Here is a 24463-nt window from a genome sequence, read left to right on the forward strand (position 1 = left end):
TAGAGGCCTTGCAATCCCAGCGGCCGTCAAGTAACATAAAACCAAAGTTCTTGCAGGAATTATTTATCAAAGTCGATGACCTGCCTTGTGAGGCCCGGATTTGAAATTCAGAGCTTTTTCCTAACGGAAAGGTCAGCTCACAGTTCCTCCCAGCATCCCTGGGTGACGTTAGGATTCCGGGGATGTTCACGAGCGCAGAAGGGAGGACGCCGGGCCACCCACGGTCTGCCTTCAGCCAAGCCAAGAAAGAGGAGAGGGTGGGGCGGATGGGAGGAGGACGTTTCCCTTCGCCCACAGACCGCGCTTCCGCCGGAGCAGCATTGGCGCTAAGCCCCGCCCTTCCCGCGCGGCGGCTGTCGGCGGGGGCGTGGCGTGGCGGCCATGGGCAGAGGGGCGGGGCCTGCCGCGGGCGCCGCCGCAGCGACGGCAGCTGACGCGAATGACGCGGCGCCCGGCAGGCAGCAGCTCCGCCGCGCGGCCGCTGGGCCCGCCTCGGCCCGCCTCCGGCCCTCCCCGCGCGGCCTCCTGTGAGTCCCTGTCAGATTGTGGCTGCGGTCCCCGCGGTGCGCTCTTCCTCTCTGCCTGCAGCCTGGTGGAGCGGTTCGCGCGCGGGCACACCCCCACGTTCCTGCCGGCGCTGCCGCTTGCACTCCGCTCCTCCCTGCCCACGGCCGCGCGCCCTCTTGCCGGGACATGGCACAAGCACCGGCATGCTGCCCTAGCACCCGGAGCTCCGGTGATGGAGAAATGGACAAGCCCAGGAAAGTGGCTCTCATCACTGGCATCACCGGCCAGGTGAGTGCTGAGGCGGGGGCGAGCCAGGCCTGCTGCCTCTGGGCACGTGTGCCTGCGCTCCCTCAGTCCTAGACTGCCAGTATCTCCAGGAACAGCCCTCTGGGCTTCCCGGAAGGTGTCTGCTGCTGGGAGGTCGGATAGAAAATACGGTGGTTGTGGTGGGGGGAGTGTGTTGCATGCGGAGTGTGCCTAATGCATTGGACGCTTCTGGTCTTTCTCTGGGAGGATCTGAGCGTGTGTGCTGCACGGGATGTGGTCTGCTTGCCTGGGTAGGGCTACCCTCTTTCACCTGTCCCATCAGGCGATCACAACGCTTCTTTCTTTCTGGAATGTGTACTTGGAATTTCGTCTTTGCAGATCCTAACTCCCGGTTATCGGTGGATATGTGTGTGTAGTTACCTTGATTGACCTAAGCGCAAGAGGCGCTTACCTGTTACAACTTAGAAAGCAGGAAAGGGAGTATCTTGCTGTTTTCCCTCACCAGATCTCCAGATAAAAAAGAGAAGAAAAAAAAATAGTGCTGTGGAGTCACCAAACTACGACATCTTTAGGGGGGAAAAACTCACAAAACTTTTTTTTTTTTTTTTAATTTCATGAACTTCTGACATTAATGTTCACACACGTTGAAGTGTATCTTACATAGTGGTCCGGAAGTGAGACTTTCCTATTGCCAAAGAAACGAGTTCCTTGAGTAAGGTAATCAGGAGGAGCTGTACTGAACGTTGGAACCCCATATGGCAGCATGGTTATTTTGTGGCAGTCACTGTTAGAGGCTTTGCAATAGGTAGGGTCCAACAACTGTGTCCCATCAAGTTTTAGATTCAGTGGTGATGAAATAATCGTGCCAATGTATTGGTGTAGAAAAAATGTGATGTGTGTGCCCTTGGTTATCTCCTGGCAGTGGCCAATATAACACTGAAATAAAGATGATGATAATAGCTAATGCATATTGTGCTTAGTATTTGACTAAGATTAACAAATTTTGTTCTTACAGCAAGCTCTTTGAAGGAGTACTTTCATTATCTTCCCTTTATATACATGGAAATTGAGGCATGAGAGTTTGATTATTCTGACAGGTCAAACAGCTAGAAAAGTGTCCAGTGGGAATGAAGCTGTGCTCTTATAGCTCTCTATAATTAGAAAAAGAGAAGTTGTGTTGGGCGTGGTGGCTCACACCTCTAATCCTAGCACTCTGGGAGGCCCAGGCAGGTGGATTGCTTGAGTTCAGCGGTTCAAGACCAGTGTGAGCAAGAGTGGGACCCTGTCTCTACCAAAAATGGAAAAACTAACAGGCACCTGTAGTCCCTGCTACTCCGAAAGCTGAGGCAGGAGGATCACTTGAACCTAAGAGTTTGAGGTTAATGTGAGCTCTGATGCCATGGCACTCTACCCAGGGTGACAAAGAAAAGGAGAAGTTGAAATTGATCAGACATACAGTCACAGAATATATTAGGCAGGTAAGTTCAGCTTCTGAATACCTGATTAATTTCTGGTTATTCATGCATCTGTGTTATTTAAAGTAGTCACAGTAGCCAAGAGTTTGAAAACTTGTAAAAGAAGTGGGTAGGTCATGGAGAGGTCATGGTTGAGGAGAACCCTTGAATTCAGGCAGTGAGATAAATTAGGGCTCACATACTGTCCTCCCCTTTTCTTATGCTGGAGATCTTCTGCAGATGATTCCCCTTTTCCCAGTTTCTCAGGCTGCACCTGACACTTACTAAGTTTACATAATCTCTTGAAAATAGAGTGTTTTTTAGTATCATCAAGAAATTAGGTAAGATGTTGATGTGCTATTTTGGTGTGGCTTATATCAATTAAATTGACCAGTAATATGAATCAGTGCAGATTAGAGATGGAACCTTATTTAGACCTTTGATAGCAATAGCAGGCTGATGCCAAGTGACCCAAAAGGTACAGAGATTTCCCCTGTTCCTGTTCTAGTTTGTCCCTTAGGCTGCCACAGAGGAGTCTTCCTGAAGCACCATGCTCAGCAAACAACCACTCCCTGACCAGAATGTTTTGGCTCCCCACTTCATTTATGTATTTGGGTTCAGGTTCCTGTTAATCTCCGCCCTGGTGTTCTTCACTTTGCCTTCCAACATCTGCCCTCTGCATTGTTTCCTTACTTGTTTGGTGTTGCATTGACTGCTGTGGCTGCTACATAAATACTTGCTGGTAGAATTCACTGCTCTACTATGCTTTTTATGTATATTTTAGGACAGTGCCTTCCAATCTGGATTTCAAGGATTTCTGGAGGACTGTGATGTTACTACAAGTGGTCTGAAAATATATATCTTGTTGTACATTTTCTTAATACTGGCTGAGCAGTTACTGAGCTATTCACTCTACTAAACATTTTATATACCTTTCCCTAAGAGGCAGATATAATTTTTATCCTCTTTTTATACCTTGTTAATTAAGGTTAAGTATGTTCCCTGAAGTCGTACACCTGATGAGTGTTAGCGCTGAGATCTAAACACAGGAGTCAGACTCCAGAGCAAATGCATTAAGCCATTTTGTTATATTGCCTCTGTGGTAAGCCTTATGAGAGAGAGAAAGACAGAAGTTGTCTTATTCTTTTTTTTTTTTGGTTGCAGTTTGGCCAGGGCTGGGTTTGAACCCGTCACCCTCGGCATATGGGGCCGGCACCCCACCGACTGAGCCACAGGCACCGCCCAGAGATTGTCTTATTCTAAGAAGAGGCTTCAGGTTCAAATGCCACTGCTTTGGCACTTAATGGCGTCTGTGCTAGGATGGGTTGTCCCAAATTCCCACTTGAGAATAGTGGAGCCAGGGTGTCTTATCTGCTGTGTCTCTAGTATATAGCCTGAGGATTTTTATTCTATTATAGCTTTCCCCTCCTATTTATTGTTGACACCGCAGTTGTGACTCTTTTTCTAATCTGTGAACCTTATTAAACATATTTGAAGAAACCCAGGTTCTGGTTTTGTATTTCTGTGATCAGGCCTTCTGCCAGGTATCCCCAAACCCACCTGTATTATCTAATGCTTGCTTTTGAAAATGTTCTTGCTGTTCTTTGAATACTGTTGTCTTGTACGTCTCTGGAGTAATTATTTGTGGTTGAATGGACTTAAAAGTCTTAGTTCTTTTAACTTGACTAAAAGCCTCTGTGTTCTCAGACTAATTTTGCCAAATGCAGCTATTCCAGGAACTGTTAGGAATTTTTTTTTTTCTTTTTGCATTTACATGTATGTAGTCTCTGTTGATTGTATAGGTAATTTATTGATACATACCTTCAGTTTTAGGATTATAAACTGCTTTAAGATAGAAATCTCATTTTCAGCCTTTTCCCTCCAACTTGGCTTCACCTAGTGGGCTTTCAAAAGTATCATCTTACTTTTTCCATTAACAGAACATAACTTCACTGCATATCTGCAGTGTGCAAGGCTTACATTGATGCTGGTGGGTATATAAAGATGTGTAGGGTATACTGTCTGTCCACTGCGATCTCACGGTCTTTGAGGAGCTTGAGACAATGCACATGAAAAGACAAGAGTATGTGAAAAAATTAGTATTGTGCAAGAATGTTAGGGGCCAAATGAGTAGTTCATCCAACCTCAAGACACTGGGAGAAGTCATTGATGCTCGAACTGTGTTCTGGGTGAAGACCATATGCAGGAATATAGAGAGTAGAGTTTGGGGGAGGAGGACAATGAGGACAAATCTATAGTAATAATGGGAGACAATTAAATTTAAATATTTATATCTCTTTCAAAAATGATTTTGAAGTAATCTCAATAAAAAACATACCATTAGACTGTCATAAAAAGTGAAAAAAAGAAGACACCCCAGGAATCTACAATGAAAGCAATAGAAAAATGGAAGAAGTATGCCAAAAACCCAAGGTTGAGGACAGCTGCTGTGCATTGAGCATAAAATTCAGCTTGAGTTTCATGACAGGGAAGACAAAGTGGATAGGTGATAAAACATTTTAATAGTAAACTCTCACAGGGATTTAACTTTTAAACAAGAAAATCAAAACAACATGATACACACTATACTGATAATAGTTTTAAAAGAAGACAGAGAAACGTCTTCCTAGGATGCCCTTTTATAACTCCTTTATGAAAGGGAAAAGTACACTTGGTGGTAGGTAGAGACTTACAGGGTTGAATGGTTAGAGTGTCTGTGGGTTTTTCCCTTTCAAATATCTGTTGTCTCAAGCTGATCTCTGCTAGGAGAGTGGCAAGTTGGAGCTGTAGGTTCGTGTTGTTCATTGGGAAGAGAATCTTCTACTCTGAATAGCAGGCACTTTGATAATAGTGCCAATATTGATGTTTAAATATGAAAGAAAATTTGATGTGGTGAGGTTCTTCCCCCTGTCAGGCCTTGATTTTTCTTAGAAAGTGTTAGATTAAGTAACAAGTACTAATGTAAGGAGTTGCTAAAGAATGGAAGGCAAAGTATTGGACAATGAACTAGCTAGGCATGGTCAAGAGGAAGTTACTTGTCTTAAAGTTGAAGACAAAAGGTAGGTATATCTTGTATAAATGAAAGAGGTGGAATCTTTGACTTACCAAAGTCAGGTTATTTAAGCCATATTATTTTACTTCGAAATTTTATTTTTATGGCCTTATTTTTCATTTTCACTGTTTTTTTTTTTTTTTTAATTTCATTACATGTCTTTGAGCACATTCTAGCTGCCATAAAACAACCCCGGCCTTTAAAGACAATGTATGTAAAATGAATAACCTAGTTTACTAGACTCAGGTTAGCTCAGGTTAGAGCTAACACAGCTTCATCTTCTTTATTTATGAATGAATTTAGAATGTGAGAAAATAGTAATTGAGAATTTATAAAAAGTGCCATTCTTTCTCATATGGTTTTACTTTTCTAATATATATTCAGTTTTCCAGAAATTTCTGCATTCCAATCAGAATAATCACTTATTTAGATGGAGATTTTAGGGAAATGTAATGAAGTCTATTAAACCCATTGGATTGGTAATTGCTGTATGGAAACATATGATGCCAAGGCTGTATCCAATTCAAGATAAAGAGGCCCATGATTGATTAGTGATGTCTGCCTGGGAGAGGGATAGAAGTTATGGCACCCTTGCTATTTCTTTACAGGAGTATGACTTTTTGGGCTTAGGAAAAATGTCTTACTCATTTACCATCTTTTTTTTTTTCTTTTTTTTTGAGACAAAGTCTTACTCTGTCACCTTGGGAATCACAGCAATCTTAAACTCTTGGGTTTGAGCAATCCTTTTGCCTTAGGCTTCTAAGTACCTGGGACTACAGGTGCCTGCCGGCTAATTTTTCTATTTTTAGTAGAGATGGGGGTCTCATTCTTGCAAAGGCTGGGTCAAACTCCTGAGCTCAAGTAATCCATCTGCTTTGGCCTCCCAGAGTGCTAGGATTACAGGTGAGAGCCACTGCGCCTGGCCCTTTTACCTATCTTGGTATATAGAATAACTGATATAGGCTAGATACTCAAAATATTTGATAATTAAATTAGTCCTTAGTTACTGATATTGTTCTCTTGCAGAAAAACTCTGGGAAATTGCTTGTTAACAAAAGTTTATACTTTCAGAATAAAATGTTATGATGAAATCCTTGTTGTTTCAAGCAAGATATTGTCAGGGTAGTGGGGAGATTGGATAGTATATTCCTGACAGGCAAGTTGAAGTTTAGGGAATGAAATGATTTTTTTTTAACTTCATATTAAAGGGATTTGGATGTACACACATTTGAGGGGTAAAAAAAAAAGTTCAGTTTTATTTGATTTCCTACTGTGTACTCATGTTAATCACAGAATTTAAAAAAATATTCTCTTGGTCACTGTCTTTTTGTTGTCTTAGGACTCTGATCACTGTCCTGTACTAAAGAGAAGACTGTTGTAAGGCAGAAGAATTAGAGTAAAAGACGATCTGTGTTAGTAAATGTATACCATAGTATTCTATAATGTTGACTGACAAAGGAACATCTGAATAAGTAGCTGAATCTATTTCAGTATTCAAGGAAAAACTAATTTTATGTTAAAATTTTTTTGTTTTAAGCTTTAATATCTTATTTTAGCAAAATATTTGCAGTTTGAAAAGATTGAAGGACTTAGATTATGAAATTTTTAATATTTGATGTACAAAGGAAAATTAGCAGGATTAGGGGGATTAAATAAAGGAATTAACTGTACAACACTTAAACATTCATGTTTGTTCAAGGCCATATGCTGTCCTTGGCTGGTAGTGTGTCTCTAATTCCTCTACAGTTATTTGAATGCTGCCACGTCGACTCATATCTCCATGTTTGACTTTAGGACTCCAATGTTGAAATTGAGGCGGGGTTTTGTTAGTTACTGACTTGATTGCTCAGGTGGACTAAAAGTACTCTCTAAATTGTGCTTGTGATCCTGAGGGACTTTAGTTGAGGAGTCCTCAAGTTCCTTATCTTTTGAAGTAGCCTTTCCTGAACCTTTGTTAGATCACTAAAAGTGATCTCTAAACATAGCTAGACCAGAATGACTTGGCTGTGATTCTATGTAAAAAATCAGGCATAAAATGTGAGGCAAAATGTTTGCCCTCAACCAGGATTCTGGATACTTGGTAAATAATTATTTGGAGGGCGAATACAGAAGAAACATTCCTGACATTGACAGAATGATTTCTATGTGCTAGGACTGTGCCAAGCACTTAATTGTCTTCTATCACCCAAGTGGTACACATTTTTACTGTTATATCAGATGAGGAAACCACGACTTGGAGAACTTCAAACTTGCTTAAGGATTTTGGATGCACTAGCTTTTTCTTAAAGACCATCTTCATGGGTCAAGTCACACTAGCTCGGTTGGCAAGTCACTTTGTGTTCAAACTGTAGGAGTTTGCGCCTCTCAAGAAATACGTTGTTTTTAAAGGCTGCTCTGTATTCGAGAACTTCTTTGTCATGCCCACTGGGTGATGTTCACATGATTAGCCTGTGTATGTCTTAGTAGAAGTGTGGAATAAGAGTGGACTGCGGAGGTGGAGGGTTATTTTTTCTGAGGGTTGGTGAAGCTCCAGCATTTTTCTCAGTTCTCCTTTGAGGGTTCTTCCAAGTAGGATATGAAAACGGTTAGAGCAAAGTACATTTCCCTGTCCACAAACCTTGCTGCTTCTGGCAGAAGGTCAAGAGCCAGTATAGCCGATTTATGAGATCCTCTGGGGTGATTAGGTCTATGAAGGTTATTCCCTGGAAGCCTGCCTTTGAGTCCTGAGCGTTTCTGGTGTGGTGGAGAGAGGCAGGCGAGAGGCTAGTACTTAATTGTGTGGCCACTACAAATTGTTTTCCATGAACCTGTTCCCACCTGAATATGGATCTGAGTGTTATAGCCCTCCAGATTTGGGTACTTACTGTCACTTCCTTTCTCTAGTCTACTTACATTGTCCTTAGAATGGAGTTTGTGGGTTTATGCTTGCTGTTAAGACCCAGATTAAATCTTCCTTAGGAGACTCAAGATTCCCCACTTCTACATGAACAAAGAATCCTGCCTAAACCTGAAAATCTTTTGTTCTGTAAAAACTTTTAGCAAATACTTTTGGTAGGACTTTTTTCCTAGGGGTTAGTTTAATCTGAAGAGATGCTTCCTTGCCTTGAGGGTAGTTTCTCCTCTTCTCTTCCAATAACCGTTTCATTGGGCTACTAGCAGTTCTTTATTTCTCACCTCTCCTAAATTTATGAGAAGCAATTTTTTATGCTAAATTTATCTTTTCTCTCAGAGGACATTACATTTTGATACAAATTATCTTGTTCTTAATAATAAAAATATTAGTAATTATAATTAATTCATTTAACAGATGTCTGAAGGCCAACTAAATGTCAGGTACTGAGGATATAACAGGGATGAAAACAGACTAAAATCAGTCATCCTTGTGACATTGATATTCTACTGATACGATGATAATAATTATAACGATGGTAGATTACAATAATTAACATGTTTTGAGCTTTTACTTTGTTCCAGGCACTGTTCAACGTACCTTGCATTTTGGCCAGGTGTGGTGGCTCTCAGGGAGGCCAAGGTGGGAGGAACAGTTGAAATCAGGAGTTTGAAACCAGCCTGAGCAAGAGCAAGACCCTGTTTCTACCAAAAAAAGTGGACAAATTAGTCAGGTGTGGTGGTGTGGGCCTGTAGTCCCCAGCTACTTGGAGGCTGAGGTTGGAGGATTGCTGAGTCCAGGAGTTTGAGGTTGCAGTGAGCTATCGTGATGCCACTGTACTCTACCTGGGGCAACAAAGTGAGACTCTGTCTCAAAAAAACCAACAAACCTAAAAAAGACAATAACAAAAACCCCAAAGAGTGGTTTGCATTTTGTTCAAAGTGCATTAGTTGTTAAAGCAACAGAGCACTGTTGTAAGACAGTTTTCTTATCATTCCTAGTGAATACAGCGGTTAAGTTTATTACTCTAATGTCACTTGAGTCATCACTTGCAGAGTCAGATTTTAAATGTAAGTCTCAGTAATTTTAATATTTTAATTGCTATTAAATTCGTAATTGGCATCAAAAAATAAACCCGGCCCCGGCCAAACTGCAACCAAAAAAAAAAAAAAAAAATAGCTGGGCGTTGTGGCGGGCGCCTGTAGTCCCAGCTACTCGGGAAGCTGAGGCAAGAGAATCGCTTAAGCCCAGGCGTTGGAGGTTGCTGTGAGCCGTGTGAGGCCACGGCACTCTACCGAGGGCCATAAAGTGAAAAAAATAAAAATAAAAATAAATTCTAAGGAGAGGTAAATGTATACATTACATTATATGTAATGTAATATATATAAAATTTAAAAGCCAAGCTATTTCTAAGAGTTGTTTGTAGTTGTAGAAAGGTGGATTATAGTAATGAAATAAGCCTGTATTAATTATGATATTATATGACCCCATTTCATTTGCTTTGTCATTTGGATCATGCCTTTAGTTAGTTGTTTGGGGTACCCATGCTCATGACTACTAATCTTACAAAATTCCTGAAGTCTGGGACTCCGTCTTGGAGTGGAGTGGAGGAGAATGAGTTGGGTTTTTAGGCCCACTGGGGTTTGAATTACTGCCTAGCTCCTTCTGAGCTGCATGGCTTTTCTGCGATGGTGGAAGAATGATTCCTATCAAATAGGAAGTAAGTCTGCCACCTGGTAGTGGCCATTCCCTCATTACTAGGATGGACCTTGCTTTCGCAGCGTTACTTAACAGAGTAATAAAAGGTTTCTTGAATTCTAGGAAGGGAAGTTAAATGTGAGAAGTATTAATAGTTAGCCTTGTTTTACACAGGGAGTCTTATCTACAGGCAGAAAGTTCCATGGTATTTGAATTCAACCCTGAGGCTGTAAAGTACCAGGAGGCAAACAGATCTGATGTTTAGTGAGTCTTACAGGACTGAAAGTGCAAAGAAGATTTGGGAGTCCGTCTTATCTTTTCATGTAAGAGGATTGTGAGCAGTGACTTCCACTCTAAATCTTCCTTGCTAGGATTTGCTGTCCTGGGATAAAAGGGTTGGCGTAATTGGAAGTGAGAGAGATATCTTGAGTACTGTATTACTGTGATCACAGACTATTATGTGGTAGGAAGGCTTTTGTGTCTTTGCATTATATGTAATTAATTGAAAGAGTTCTGGACTGAGAATCAGAGGTTGGGTTACATTAATTAATTGTGTTGCCTTAAATTTTTTTTTTTTGAGACAGAGCCTCAAGCTGTCGCCCTGGGTAGAGAGCAGTGGCATCACAGCTCACAGCAACCTCCAACTCCACAGCTTAAGTGATTCTTTTGCCTCAGCCTCCCAAGTAACTGGGACTACAGGCTCCCGCCACAACGCCCTGCTATTTTTTGGTTGCAGCCGTCATTGTCGTTTGGCAGGTCCGGGCTGTATTCGAACCCGCCTGCTCAGGGGGATGTGGCTGGCGCCTTAGCTGCTTGAGCCACAGACGCCGAGCCGTGTTGCCTTAAATTTTTTTGAGTCTGTTTCTTGTGATATGAAGGGATTACTCAGTGATTGCGAAGGTCCACTCTGAGTCTAAAGTGCTGTTGCTTAAGGATGGTATGCTGATTATGTGTAAAATAAAAAATTACATAAATAAGTTTATATTTAAGAAGTGCAATCTTTTAATATCAATCATGTAAATAAACTGGGACTAGGGTACAGCAATAAAAAAGATAGACATTGTTTTTGCCTTTTGGAGTTGATAGTCTAATGGGGGATAAGTAGTTAGACGTGTAATTATACCTTCATGTACATTAAGAGCTGTAATTTTGATAAATGAATTACTACATCATAGGAAGATCTGCCTTAAATAAAAGTGTTCCACAAAACCATTACTTCACACATTAACTGAGCATCTTCTACCATGAAAGTTTTTAGTTACAAATGGCATGTTGTTGAAAAGGGTAGTCATGAAGCCTTCTTGTAGGACTGCTTGTGTGTTGCTTTATTCTTCTTTTATTTATTTATTTATTTTTTAGAGACAGAGTCTCTCTTTATTGCCCTCGTAGAGTGTGCCTCAGCCTCCCGAGTAGCTGGGAATATAGGCACCCGCCACAATGCCCAGCTATTTTTTTGTTGCAGTTTGCTTGGGGCCAGGTTTGAACCCGCCACCCTCGGTATTTGGGGCTTGCGCCCTACTCACTGAGCCACAGGCGCTGCCCTATTCTTCTTTTAGACCTAGTATTCTTTTGCATAGTCTTTATGTAGTGAAGACTGGTTAAAAATATTACTGTTTTCATTCTTAGTTTTCTATCTTACAAGCTGTATTTCCTGCCCTTACCAATGGTAGGATCATGTTACCTAAAAAAAAATTATTAAGGTTTGTATTTTGGAAAAGGACAGTTTTATTTTTCATAAAGGGTAGTAATCTGTTGGGTGGCTGTTCCAACAGGTGGGGAAGGAAAGTGCTGGCCAGAAGCCGGACACATGTGCTTCAAAGAAGAGACAAAAGGGAACAGGATTTTATACTCAGTGGGGTGGTCAAGTATACATATGCAACAAGCTGCAGAAGGAGTCATGAATATTTATGAAGAGAAATCATATGCATGTAATTATGTTTTATCTCTCCCATCCCATTATGGCTAGGAACTATGGCGTTTTTGGCCTAGAGGGGTCCATTCAGTTAGTAGTGGGCTTAGGATTATATTTCTAGTTCACAGTCACATATATAACTTATAAATACACAGTGAATCATAGACTAAATATTTGAGGAACTGACATCTCACTCTGATGGAAGGTTCACTCAGGGGTGTACAACCTGCGACCCACATGCTGATTTTGTGAGGACTTTTTTGCTTATCTGTGGTGTTGGATAACAATGAAAAGTATGCATGCCCCCCCACCCCCTTTTTTTTTGTTAATCAGCTTTCATTAGTGTTTGTATATTTAATGTGTGGCCCAAGACAACTCTTTTCCATCCAATATGTTGCAGAGAAAAAATAACGTTGCCCACCCCTGGAAATTTTTCTGTCTGGCCAATCATAGAAGATTTAGAAAACCAGATATAGGTACTTGGACTTAATAAAACAAGCACTATGGAGTCAGAGACATTGTGTAGAAAATAGATGTTAACCTTGATTCAGGCTGAAACCTGAACCCAAGTCCTGCTCTCAAACATAAACTAAGAATGTTTGCCACTTATTAGCTGTGTGTCCCTAGATAAGCTCCTTAAGTCACTTTGAGCCTTTTGTTTCTTCTTTAAAATGAAGTTATTGTGCTCATATCACACATTGATGTGTGAATTAGAAATGATGTAGTACTGTGCCTTGCAGATACTATTTATAAAGTGATAGTTCTTATTATTTATAACATATAGTAAGTTCCCAGGTTGGGGAAATGAGAAAAGGATGGAGAAGTGATTAGGGAGTGCAGTTAGGTTAGTGTGCAGGAGTGAATGTGAGTAGTAAAAGAATGGAGGTGGGAAGATCAGCTTTTGTAATTATGAAGATATGAAATGATGCAAACAAATGTAGTTGTGAGAAGGAAAGAATCAAAGAGACAGCAACATTTGTGGTAAGTATAGGGAATGTGAGCAAAGGAAGAGTTAGAGATGTCAAGGTTATTCTAATTTTGGAGACTAGTTGCATGGCATACCATGGCCAGAAATGTGGTCACTTGGAGGGAAAATCAATTTTCATGAGAAGATACTGAATTATTTTGTCTTACTTGAGTTTGAAGTCAGAGCATGCTGTGCATGTTCACAGAATCTGTAAGCTATTTAAAATATATGCTTGAGGTTGGTGCCTGTGGCTCAAAGGAGTAGGGCGCCGGCCCCATATGCTGGAGGTGGTGGGTTCAAACCCAGCCCCAGCCAAAAACTGCAAATTAAAAAAAAAAAAAAATATATATATATATATATATATGCTTGGAATGCAGGTGAGAGATCATGGTCTCATTGTATCTTATAACATGATCAACCATCAGAAATGACTACTGTGCAATCCTGAAGATGTCTGTGCTGGTATGGTGTATCCTTACCCAGTTCTCTTCTCTATCCCCCAGAAGTTTCTTTGGTTCTCTCTTATGTGGTATCGAAACTACCATTTTCTCTTTAGTTTAATGATTGAAGATAACAAGGCTATTCCTAGTATACTTCAATTTTATTTCTCTTTTTCCTTCATTTATTTATTTCCATTTCCTAATGTTACAACCTTGTCTAAGAGCCCTTCAATTTATTTTGTCACCCTTTGCTTCCTTCTTGAGGAATTTTGGGAATACCACGTTTCCAGACTGTCAGAAAGTAAGGTGCTCAGTTCCACTAACCATTCCTATATGAACTTAATCCATGTGAAATGAATGAGTGAGGCATAGCTGAAAGATAATCTGATAGGATGAAAGCTGATTACCAGTAATATTCTTGGGAGTAGGTCATCAGGATGCCAAACCTAGTCTTTGGTAAGCCAGTAAGCAGTTTTCCTGCCAAATCCTGCGCTTTACTATAAGCAGTAACCCAATTGTTTATATAAATTCAGTCACTGAAATGACTTAGCTTTCCAGGGTATTATTTTGGCATTCATAATTGAGGTTAGATGATTTCATACACATTTTCTTTGCTGAAGGGTGTTTACCCCATTTTTTCTGACTGGTCATATTGTGCCTTTTTTTTTCTTTTTGGAGGTGGAATCTCACTCTGTTACTCTTTGTAGAGTGCAGTGGCATCATCATAGCTCACTGCAACCTCAGACTTCTGGGTTCAAGTGATCATCTACCTCAGTCTCTGAGTAGCTGGTGTGTGCCACAACACTTGAGTAATTTTTCTATTTTAGTAGAGGCAGGATCTTGCTCTTGTTCAGGGTGGTCTTGAACTCCTGACTTCAAGCAATCCTTCTGCCCCAGCCTCCTAGAATGCTAGGATTACAGGTGTGAGCTACCTCACTTGGCCCATATTTTACCTTTAAAAATATTTACTACAGGGTGGCGCCTGTGGCTCAAAGGAGTAGGGCACTGGCCCTATATACTGGAGGTGGCGTGTTCAAACCCGGCCCTGGCCAAAAACTGAAAAAAAAAAAAAAAAAACAATTGGGGGGGGAATCTTTTCTTAGACTAGCATATTAATTTTTTTTTTAACTTAAGGGTAAAAAATGTATTTACTAGGTATTTATAGAGAAAGTATTTATTTATACCCACTGATGACACTTGGAAAATGAACCATAAAGCTTGGTCATGTTATATCTATATTGTGCTTGAGAATTAGGTTTAATTCTAATGCGAAATGAATTGCTTGGGCATGTTTAACAGAAACATGTTCTTTAATGCAGAGTGAAAGAGCCTCTAATTGGAACCTTTAGCAATCTTTTTAAATGAAAACATGATTACCTGTTTACTTCTTTCACAAAAGAAGTTGGTTTTTCAGTATTCTTTGTTCAAACAGGTATTTTTATACCTGTTTGTTAGAAGTGGTGAATTAGAATTTTGCAGGTACTAATAATAGTATTTTTTGGTCATGAATATTGATACACATAAACATATTTATTATAGTTTACAGTGGAATCTTGGTTGCAAGAGAACTACAGGTCAAAATGTGGAATGTGTGTTCCTATTGGAGTGAATCCAGTTAAAGAGAAGGACAATGGGAGCTCCATTTGTTAAACATGGGCAGAGGCCTGAGATTTAGACCTACTTGGAGGCTGATAAGTTAACCTACATTTCCATGAATGATGGCAAAAGACACAACGCTCCTGGGTTCAACACAAGGGACTTGACTTACACCACAGGAGGCAGCATGGATTTCCTGATATTCATGAACTTGCTTCACAATGTTTGTAGCAATTCTGTTTGTATAGCATTCTCCTGCCCACGAAGATCCCTAGAGCAACACTGTGGTGGGCCTGGGTGGATGTTGCCCATGTGGTGGGTATGTATGCATTACAGTTGAGAAAACCTGAGGTTAGGAAACTCCAATCTTTTATAAGGGTGCTGCTAGTAAATCTGCCCAGCCTTTGCTTTGAGGGAGGCATTATCTTTATTATTCTGGATAGCAAACAAATCTTTCCTCTGCTCCACAGAGAGACACTATTTCTACCTTAAAAGGCATTCTAATTTGCAGATACTGTACTGAAAAGGTAGTAGTGAACAAAACCTATCAGTGCATCTGCTCTTAAGACATGCAGAAAAGGAAGAGACTCCTGGAGAATTGCCTTCCAAACACCACTTGGTGTGTTTTTCAAGACAGACCAGTTTTCCTCTCATTTCTCCATGCATCTCCATGGGGAGCTTGAGGTTGGATCCCTGTTTTCTTTTACTTGCAGAACAAAATGGTTAAGACTTGGACTGAGGTGCTTAGTCAGGTGGAATGGATGAATAAGCATTTCCCCTGGGGAGGCATTTTATATGTTGCTGTATGTATGAGGGAGTAGTATAGTAGGCTTGCCTTTGATGAAACAGTTAAGTTTAATCTGATAAATTAGTCCAGAAAAACCTCAGCTCAAAAGGATGTTTTTTAAGCTCTGAAGAAGAACCCATATCCAGTGCGTCCTCTGAATGTGATCTCAATTGGATGATTCCAACTTAGTTGTCCTAAAATCTTCCCTTCCTCATCTGGCCCCTATGTAAACACATAACATCACTTGCATTTATTTTTTTTCAATGAGTGACTGTCATTTATTTAATTAATTTTAATGCTTTCTCGTGTTTTACAATTGTACCTAATTTAAACTTTGTCATCTTCATTTTGAGATTACTACTATCATTTTTTGAGAATGTTTACCTAATGTGTACCATGTCCTAATAGGCCCTGCCCTCAAGATAAGAAAACTTAGGTTTTTTCAGATTTTCTTATTTATTTCCAGGGTCTTGTTTTGATTTTCATGAGTTTCGATGTTATCATTGGAATATAGGCTAGAAATCAGCTTATTTTGTTAAAAGAGAGTCTGATTTTTGTAACCAAGAAATGTTTTTTTCTTGGGAATTGACACCTCATGTGATAGATAGGAAGTAATTCTTAAGAAAGATTGTTAAGAGGAGAATCAAAGGATTTAGCTACTGATTGGATTGTTGGATTGGGGAAATTAGTGGAGAAGTAAGGATTTTATTTTGTTTTGTTGTGTTTGTGCCAGTAATGCTCAGTCCATGATGACAAGGACAATATATTTAACTACTGTCCCTAGCGTAGTCAGAGTACAGTGGGTTCTCAGTACGTATTTTGTTGAATGACTTCTGGAGAAAATATACTGCATGGGGAAAGGACTGAGAATGTAGGTGAGTAATGTATTATTCTGTAGAGCAGGATCTACAGACTATTGCCCCAGGACCAAATCTAGCTGCCACTGTTTTTGTAAATAAAGTTTTGTTAGAGCATGGCCACACTTATTTGTTTATTTGTTTACTTGTCGTTTCTGCTGCTTCCACATAAAGTTAAATAACTGCAACAGAGACCATGTGGCTTGTAAAGCCTAAAATGCTTACTGTCTGGCTCTTCACTGAAGTTTGCCAAGCTTTACTGTAAGAGCTGTCTTCCTGGAGTGGATAGTTGAATTACTATGGATTTAGATGATATTCTGTATCATCCCATATATTCTCCCATATGGGAGAATGTGGAGACAGAAGGAATGAGGGTGAGATGGAAAAAATGTTTACATTTCAAGATTGGAAGAGAAGGGAGCTAGTCTCTCTCTCTCTTTCTCTTTTTCTCTGTGAGTGTGTGTGTGAGAGAAAGAGAGAGAGAAAGAAACTCATGGTATCTGAGGGAGTGTTTTTATTGTTGTGTTGGTTTTGGTGGTAGAATGCATATAACATAAAATTTATCATTAGTGACATTTTGTACATTTACAATGTTGTGCAACCTTTGCCACTATATAGTTCCAGACCATTTTCTATCACATCAAAAGGAAAAGCCATACCCATATGGTCACTTCCCAACCCCTCCTTTCCCCAGCCCCTGGCAAACACAAATCTGTATTCAGTCTCTATGGTTATCTAGGTCTAGGGAAGGTTTTTATGTTTCAAGACCGAGGGGAAAGGGGCTAATGTGCAGGAGGAGAAGGCAGGGGAGGGAAGGAGTGCACAGTTACAGAGGGGGCTGAAGGGGAGAAGCTACCGGCACTGGAAGGAAGGCCTGAGATGGGGCCAAGAGCATTCGGTCCTGCACTAGGCGCTAGTGTTGCAGAGGTGCTGTTCCTGTCATCGGCAGTGTCTTTCTGTTAGCTGTTGCACAGCATGATTTTGGTTGCCGCACTTGCTTGTGAAGTCTCTCAGTCAGCTTCATCAATCTGCACAGTACCTTGCATAGATTTCTTTTCTGAATCAGTTAGTTGCAGGTTGGTTTCAATGGCTCTCTACTGAACTAGCATGGAAAGTGGTTATATGATGGTGGGTGGGGGGTGGGTAGACCACACAAATAAGGCTGTGATTTGATTGGAGTGGTATAAATAAATTTCAGGGGTAATAAGTGTTGAGAAGCAAAGAATGTTGTGGTATGTTGTTTCAGAATCTTTATGTGCCTATCCCTTTTTCGGGTCTGGGAGAATGAATGAACAAGTGGGGATCCTAAATGTCAGTAGCTTCTTGATTTTTAGATTTTACCTAGGCTGGTAAAACTTGAGATTGATATATGGCCATGCTTTTAAGTAAGAACCCTTAAGAATAGCAAATAACTGTGTGCTGTCATAGTCATTTAATTAAAAAAAAATTGTACACACTAAACTGTAAGAAGGACATGCTGCCATAATAGAGAATACTCACCAAATTATATACTTTTAGCTATGTGAACTACTTCAGTATCTATTTTTTCCTCATTTGCTAAAGAATGGGTTAAAAATGTGTCACAAGTGGCGGCGCCTGTGGCTCAGTGAGTAGGGCGCCGGCCCCATATGCCGAGGGTGGCGGGTTCAAACCCGGCCCCGGCCAAACTGTAACAAAAAAATAGCCGGGCGTTGTGGCGGGCGCCTGTAGTCCCAGCTGCTCGGGAGGCTGAGGCAAGAGAATCGCGTAAGCCCGAGAGTTAGAGGTTGCTGTGAGCTGTGTGATGCCACGGCACTCTACCCGAGGGCGGTACAGTGACACTCTGTCTCTACAAAAAAAAAAAAAAAAATGTGTCACAAATTGGCATTAGTCCATTGACTATATTTGGGAACCACCATTGGATACATTTTTTAAAAAAAATTAACTTGAGTCTGATTCTCAGAACTCAAATATGATTATCTTGGAGTTGTTGATCATGTCTTATACCATTGGTGACCATTTTTTCTGGACTCGAAGATAGGACACATGGTCTTATAAATAAAAAATCTGGAGTGGAACTGAATATCGGAAACCAGTGGTGTCTGGAAGACTCTGGAGCCACTATACAGTATTTCATCCTTCCTGGCACACATTTGATACTGAACATCCGAAAAGGTGCTTGGTAAGCATTAGTTAATTGATTGTTAAGAGATTTTCATTTTTGACCATTTCCTTTGTCAAATCGTACTAGGCCGATTGCTTAGGCAATTTTTGTGCCTCACAAAGAATATGTCACCAGAAGCTGGTAGAGCAGGATCCCTGGGGAATCCTTATAGCTGTTTCTGCAGTGTCTCTAGTCTGTGAGTGAGTTGGCTGGGGAAGAATACTCAAATTGTGATTGTGTTGTTTCAGCTTTATCTTGGGAACCTGAAACTGAAATCAAGTTTTGGGGAGTTTCTGGATGGTGGCAGATGTAGCTTTGGCCACGTGGTCTTTCATGTCTCCCTCTCCATATGGTGTTGACTAGGCATGCAGCTTGTTTTGTGAGGTGGTCAACTCTGGATACATAGTTAGAGGGGAGGGAAAACAATGTTAAATGTATTGAATTTCTCAACATGGATGGCAAGATTTCGGGGAGTTCTTGAGGGCAAGTGATAAAGCATAATGGATTTTTGCACAGTTTTGCTAGTCTACCTTTAAAATATAAACCTTGACAAGGAGAAATAGGAGAAGTTAATCAAGTATGGAAGTTACTTTATTGTTTTCTTTTTCTTCTGCATTTTGTGGATAGCAATGGTTTTTTTATTTTAGCCTTTGTTCATTTTGCTATTTTGACTAATTTAGGAAGTTTTGAATTATTTTAACATATGTAATATTTCCTTTCTGTTGACTTATCCTTTAATCTTTATGATGTTTGAACATACAGTTTTATGTATATGTTTAAAACTCTATTTAAATTCTCTTTTCCTTCCCTCATCCAACATACAGTTTTAAATCTATTTAAAACTCTATTTAAGTTCTCTTTTCCTTCCCTTATCTCTTGCCACTCATTGCACACAGCAAGCAAAAGTTTATACTGTTGCCAGATTGTTATCAAGATAATTTTTATTTTAATTCTTAAAAACTAGAGGCTATTTTAAAAGAATTCTTTTTATCTAGCCCAGGCAAAAGATTGGGAGCCTAGTTGGAAATCTTAGAAGGTTCTCTGTGTAGGGCCCTGCAGTTAGTGGAGGGCTTAGGGCTGGGTCCCGGAAACTTGAAATTGCTACTTAGTTCTTTGAAGAGTTCAGATTACTTAACCTTTATGGGTGTTGGTTTTTCTTCTCTTTAAATATGCATTTCAGGAAATAGATGTAAGTATACATAGAGAATAAAGATCTGAATTTTCCTTTACCTTTCCTAAGTCAAAATTTATTGCACGAATAATGGAAACTAGAATTTAGTAGGAGATTCACTTGTGGATAATGTTTGATATTTGGGTTTGGGAAAGATTTCTGGAATTAATCTCCCTATAGGACTATGAAGAAGTGAACTGTTGGTTCTATAGAAGGGTCTTCAGAGCAGACAGGCAGTCAGAGAAGAGCTGAAGTGGGTGTTCTCTTACCTCCTTGGAATGTGGCAGCAGAGGCTGCTTTGAGGTTTACGAGGAAGAGGCAATTGGGTAGAACAACCAAGTATGTTTTGAAAGATGAACTTACCTATTTAACTCGATAGTTTTTGTTTTCTGTTTAACTGTAGTAAGACTGTGTTAGGCAAACATTTTTGTCAAAACTTGGTGTCATGGGCAAACATATCAATCTTTCTTTGCCACCCTTATCTGTACCAGGAAATAATAAAACCTTACTTGTACCAGGAAGTAAGAAAGTGCCTCGTGTAATGGCAGTAAGGAAATGGGAGCATCACTGTGGATTTTCCAGTGTACCAGACTGGATACAGGCAGTACCCTTCCTCCTGACAGCTGATTCGCTGATGACCCTTCTCTGGGCACATGGGCAGTGGAGTCCCCCAGGGCTAGAAGCTCTCCTTGGGAACCCTTGCTTCTCTTCTCTTTTCCCTCCCTCATCTCTTGCCACTCATTGCACACAGCTTAGCATTTGTCCCCAGGGGCCAGGCTCTGGTACAGGTACTGCCTGCCATTCCTCCATTGTCCTCTGGAGCCTTGTTTTACCCTGTTCCTTAGATGGACCCCATCTCTACTAAAATAGAAAAATTAGCCAGGTATGGTCGTGCTCACCTGTAGTCTCCCAGCTACTTGGGAGGCCGAGGCAGGAGAATTGCTTAAGCCCAGGAGTTTGAGGTTATTGTGAGCTAGGCTGGGGGCCATGGCACTCAACAGAGCAAGACTCTGTATCTGTGAGATGTGGTGGCCCCTGGTTGTCATCCCAGCTATTTGGGAGCCTAAGGTGAGAGGATCACTTAAGCCCAGACTAGTTCTAGGCTACAGTGAGCTGTGATCAGGCCACTGCACTCCAGCCTGGGTGACAGAGCAAGACCTATCTCTTAAAAAAAAAAAGAAAGAAACATTTGTTAACTCATAGTAAGTACCTTCATAAAACCATGTTTATTTGGACATGCAAAGAAGAATTAGTTGTCTGTTCCTGTCAAAATTACAGCATGTCCTCGGGAAAAGAATTCTGGGTCAAAGCAGACCAGTGTTCAAGACAATTAACAATAAACATTAACAAGTATTTTTTAGGCACCAAACACTGTGTCCTTTAACACTCGCCTATGAGGTTGGTAGCACCATTATCTTCATTTTACAAAAGAGAACACTGAGACACAGACAGGTTGAATAGTTGCTTCAAGGCCACAGAACTAAGAGCTGCAGAGGGGAGATCTGAATGCAGATGTATCCATGCAATTTCAGATACTACCGGAGTAAATAAGCCTTTATCCTATCAATCTTATTAAAGAACCACTGCCCCTCTAACTTGTACTTCCTCCTGCATCCTGGTGGGTCTTAAGGCACCCTGAGCAAAGGATGAATCATTTGCTAACCCTTAGATTTTCTAGCTTGCGTCCAGATCAGTGTGTTTGCTATAGACCAGCCAACACTGATGAACACAAGCACAAAGGAAGGACAAAAGAACCTGCAATTACACTGTGAGTTAGGGATGGGAAGGGAATGATTATAAAACCCCCAATGCTGCAGAGTAGAATAAGGAAATATTTCAAGGGTGAAAGGAAAGTGATGGGTCAGAAAAGTGCCAGCTTCCATCTGGACCATGACCTATAAACACCATTAATGCTCCTTCTCAACTATTTCGAGAAGATCTCACTGTTCTCTGAAATCTCCTGGGACACAGTGACCACCCACAAGGCAATCACACTCTATTGAAAGAATGCAAAGACTGCCATTCCAGCTCTCCTGCCATCTCACTCCCTGGCAGGTGGAGGGACTCTGACCCCAGATGAGGAGCTGCCACCACTCCAACCCCTAGCTCATTTGTCAATCACTTGAGATTGTTTTTAAAAACAGCCATAAGTAGGGCAGCGCCTGTGGCTCAAAGGAATTGGGCTCCAGCCTCATATGCTGGAGGTGGTGGGTTCAAACCCAGCCCCAGCCAAAAACTGCAAACAACAACAACAACAACAACAACAACATAACAGCCATATCTAAGTCCTATCTTACCTAAACCCACAGAACTGAAGGGGGAAAGAGCCAAGGCTTTTTTATCCTGCCTAAGTGATTCTGTTGTGCCACTGATATCAGAACTATGCTTTACAGATGGTTCCTACTTCAGGAGCAAAAGGTGATGTCCTTACCTTAGGAGAGGATTGAAATTGAAGGTCAAAACACCACGAAGAAAAGTATTCTTTTGGAATAAGCTCCAAATCTTCAAAACAGCTGATTCTAGTGAGAATTTCAGTAATTCCTGGACAGTGACTAGGAAAAAGCAAGCTCAGAAGGAAACACTTGATTGGGACTAAAGGGTGGGAGGAGGGTGGAAAGCCAGGGCTTATTTCCCTGGGGTTCCAGAATAAAAGGCTGTTTCACGAAGGACCCCCTTGGATCACATGGCAGCTGAATCTTGGTGGCTGAATGAGTGAAAGGCAAGACTAGATACCCACCAGGGGCAGCCAAGAGCTCCTGCTGCTGTCCAATCGCAGATTCTTCCTTTCCCTCTCCAGTGCTGCCCCCTTTCCAGGCTACCTGGGAAATCAACACATGACCATTCATGGCCCGGGACTGTGCAGTGTCCATCCTGTGGAGTCCAGGTGAAAGGAAGGCTAACAGCTCTTTATTTATTTATTTATTTATTTATTTATTTATTTATTTTTTGTAGAGACAGAGTCTCACTTTATGGCCCTCGGTAGAGTGCCGTGGCCTCACACAGCTCACAGCAACCTCCAACTCCTGGGCTTAAGCGATTCTCTTGCCTCAGCCTCCCGAGTAGCTGGGACTACAGGCGCCCGCCACAACGCCCGGCTATTTTTTGGCTGCAGTTTGGCCGGGGCTGGGTTTGAACCCGCCACCCTCGGTATATGGGGCCGGCGCCTTACCGACTGAGCCACAGGCGCCGCCCTATTTATTTATTTATTTTTAAAAAATTCTTTATTATGGGGCCTTGGTGTGTGTCACACTTTATGGGGGCAAGACATGATTGCAAAAGGGACTTTACCTAACAATTGCAATCTGTGTAACCTGGCTTATTGTACCCTCAGTGAATCCCCAAATATAAAAAAAAAAAATTCTTTATTAAATCATATCTGTGTACATTAATGCATATATGGGGTACAATGTGCTGATTTGATATACAATGTGGAATGCTTACATCTTATTGATTAACATAACCATTTCCTTTTTTTGTTTTACTGCTAACAGCTCTTTGAGTCTCCCTCTACATGCTAAGTTTGGACAAAATGTATGTCTCTTAGCATCAGAGGCACAGCTCCCCTTTAGCACCTTTTCCTAGAGAAAGAAGAATGGCAGAAACCATCTGAGTATACTTGGCTCTTCTTAGACATAAAGAGCAAGGCTGTGTCAGCAGGAGTGGCACTGGGGATAAAATGTTCATGACATCTCATCACTGATCTAACAAGGATCCATTCACAGAGGAAAATGAAGATACAAAGCCATACTACCCTTCTTAGCACTGCTGGAGTCTTCAACCCTCTTTCTTCTTCTACCTCTATACCTTTTACTTCACTGGCTACTCCAACCCCTCTCCACCCTAGCCCTAAGCCATCTGCCTTGAGCTGACCCCATTCTTAAACTGACAAAAGTGCTTTCAAGAGAAAGGAACTATTTACTGCAGAGTACAATCCAGAAAGCATTCCTCCTCCATTCCTGGGGCAGTAGTGCTTGGTGGCTTTGGAACTGTAGGTATGAAGTGATCAAATGGGTGTGCTTTAACAGATCCTTCCAAAAACACTTGGAAATTGGTTGTTTGGATTTGTAGCCCGTTTCTCCCTAGAAAGAAAGAACATTCAGTTGAACACAAACCTGTAATGCATAGGTTAAGTGATTAATCCTTTCGCTGTGGGGGACGGCTTTCTTAGTTCCAACTGTGCAGTGTTGTGGAGCTGCCTTTTTGTCTTGCCAGAGACATGTTATCTGTTGTTTTTCAATATCTTAGAGAATATTTCAAGTGGGATTAACTATATAATTTTAAATTTCTTATTTTAGAAAGCCTGTTTCTTTATGGCCCCTTCAGGTTTCATTTTCTCTTCTTCCTACTAACCTGCTTGCCTTTTAAAGGGGCAGCATTGAGTTTCCTGCCTGCCCTACCCTGTTTCCCTGAAAATAAGACATCCCCTGAAAATAAGACCTAGTACATCTTTGGGAGCACACCTTAAAATAAGACACTGTCTTATTTTCGGGGAAACAGGGTATTGGCAGTGACTGTAGATTGGTATCATCTTATTCTGTTATACTGCATGGCACAGTCTGAAAGTAATTGTTTTTTATTTTTTGTTTGGGATTATTATAATGTGAATAAGAGTTTCTAATTCTTTACTGAGGTTGTAAAATTTACTGCGGTCACATCGTTACAATATTTTAGATGACACTATTTTTAATAATGTGAAATTGTATTAAAGGGAGCCTGAGGAAC

At 40.9% G+C, this 24463-nt stretch overlaps 1 protein-coding gene across 2 annotated transcripts in view; it reads left to right on the forward strand.

Annotated features, from left to right (window-relative positions):
- The first annotated feature begins 444 nt into the window (after nt 1-444).
- Nucleotides 445-24463, forward strand: part of GMDS (GDP-mannose 4,6-dehydratase) — a 657290-nt gene continuing 633271 nt past the window's right edge. Inside the window, exon 1 of one of the 2 annotated variants that reach the window (XM_053601624.1) lies at nt 445-795. In XM_053601624.1, coding sequence (XP_053457599.1) covers nt 694-795 — 102 coding nt within the window. In that variant the 5' untranslated portion in view covers nt 445-693. The remainder of the gene's footprint in view (nt 796-24463) is intronic. The other variant, XM_053601623.1, reaches the window with a different exon arrangement.

This window comes from Nycticebus coucang, chromosome 9 (assembly GCF_027406575.1).
Source record: "Nycticebus coucang isolate mNycCou1 chromosome 9, mNycCou1.pri, whole genome shotgun sequence".
NCBI lineage: Eukaryota > Metazoa > Chordata > Mammalia > Primates > Lorisidae > Nycticebus > Nycticebus coucang.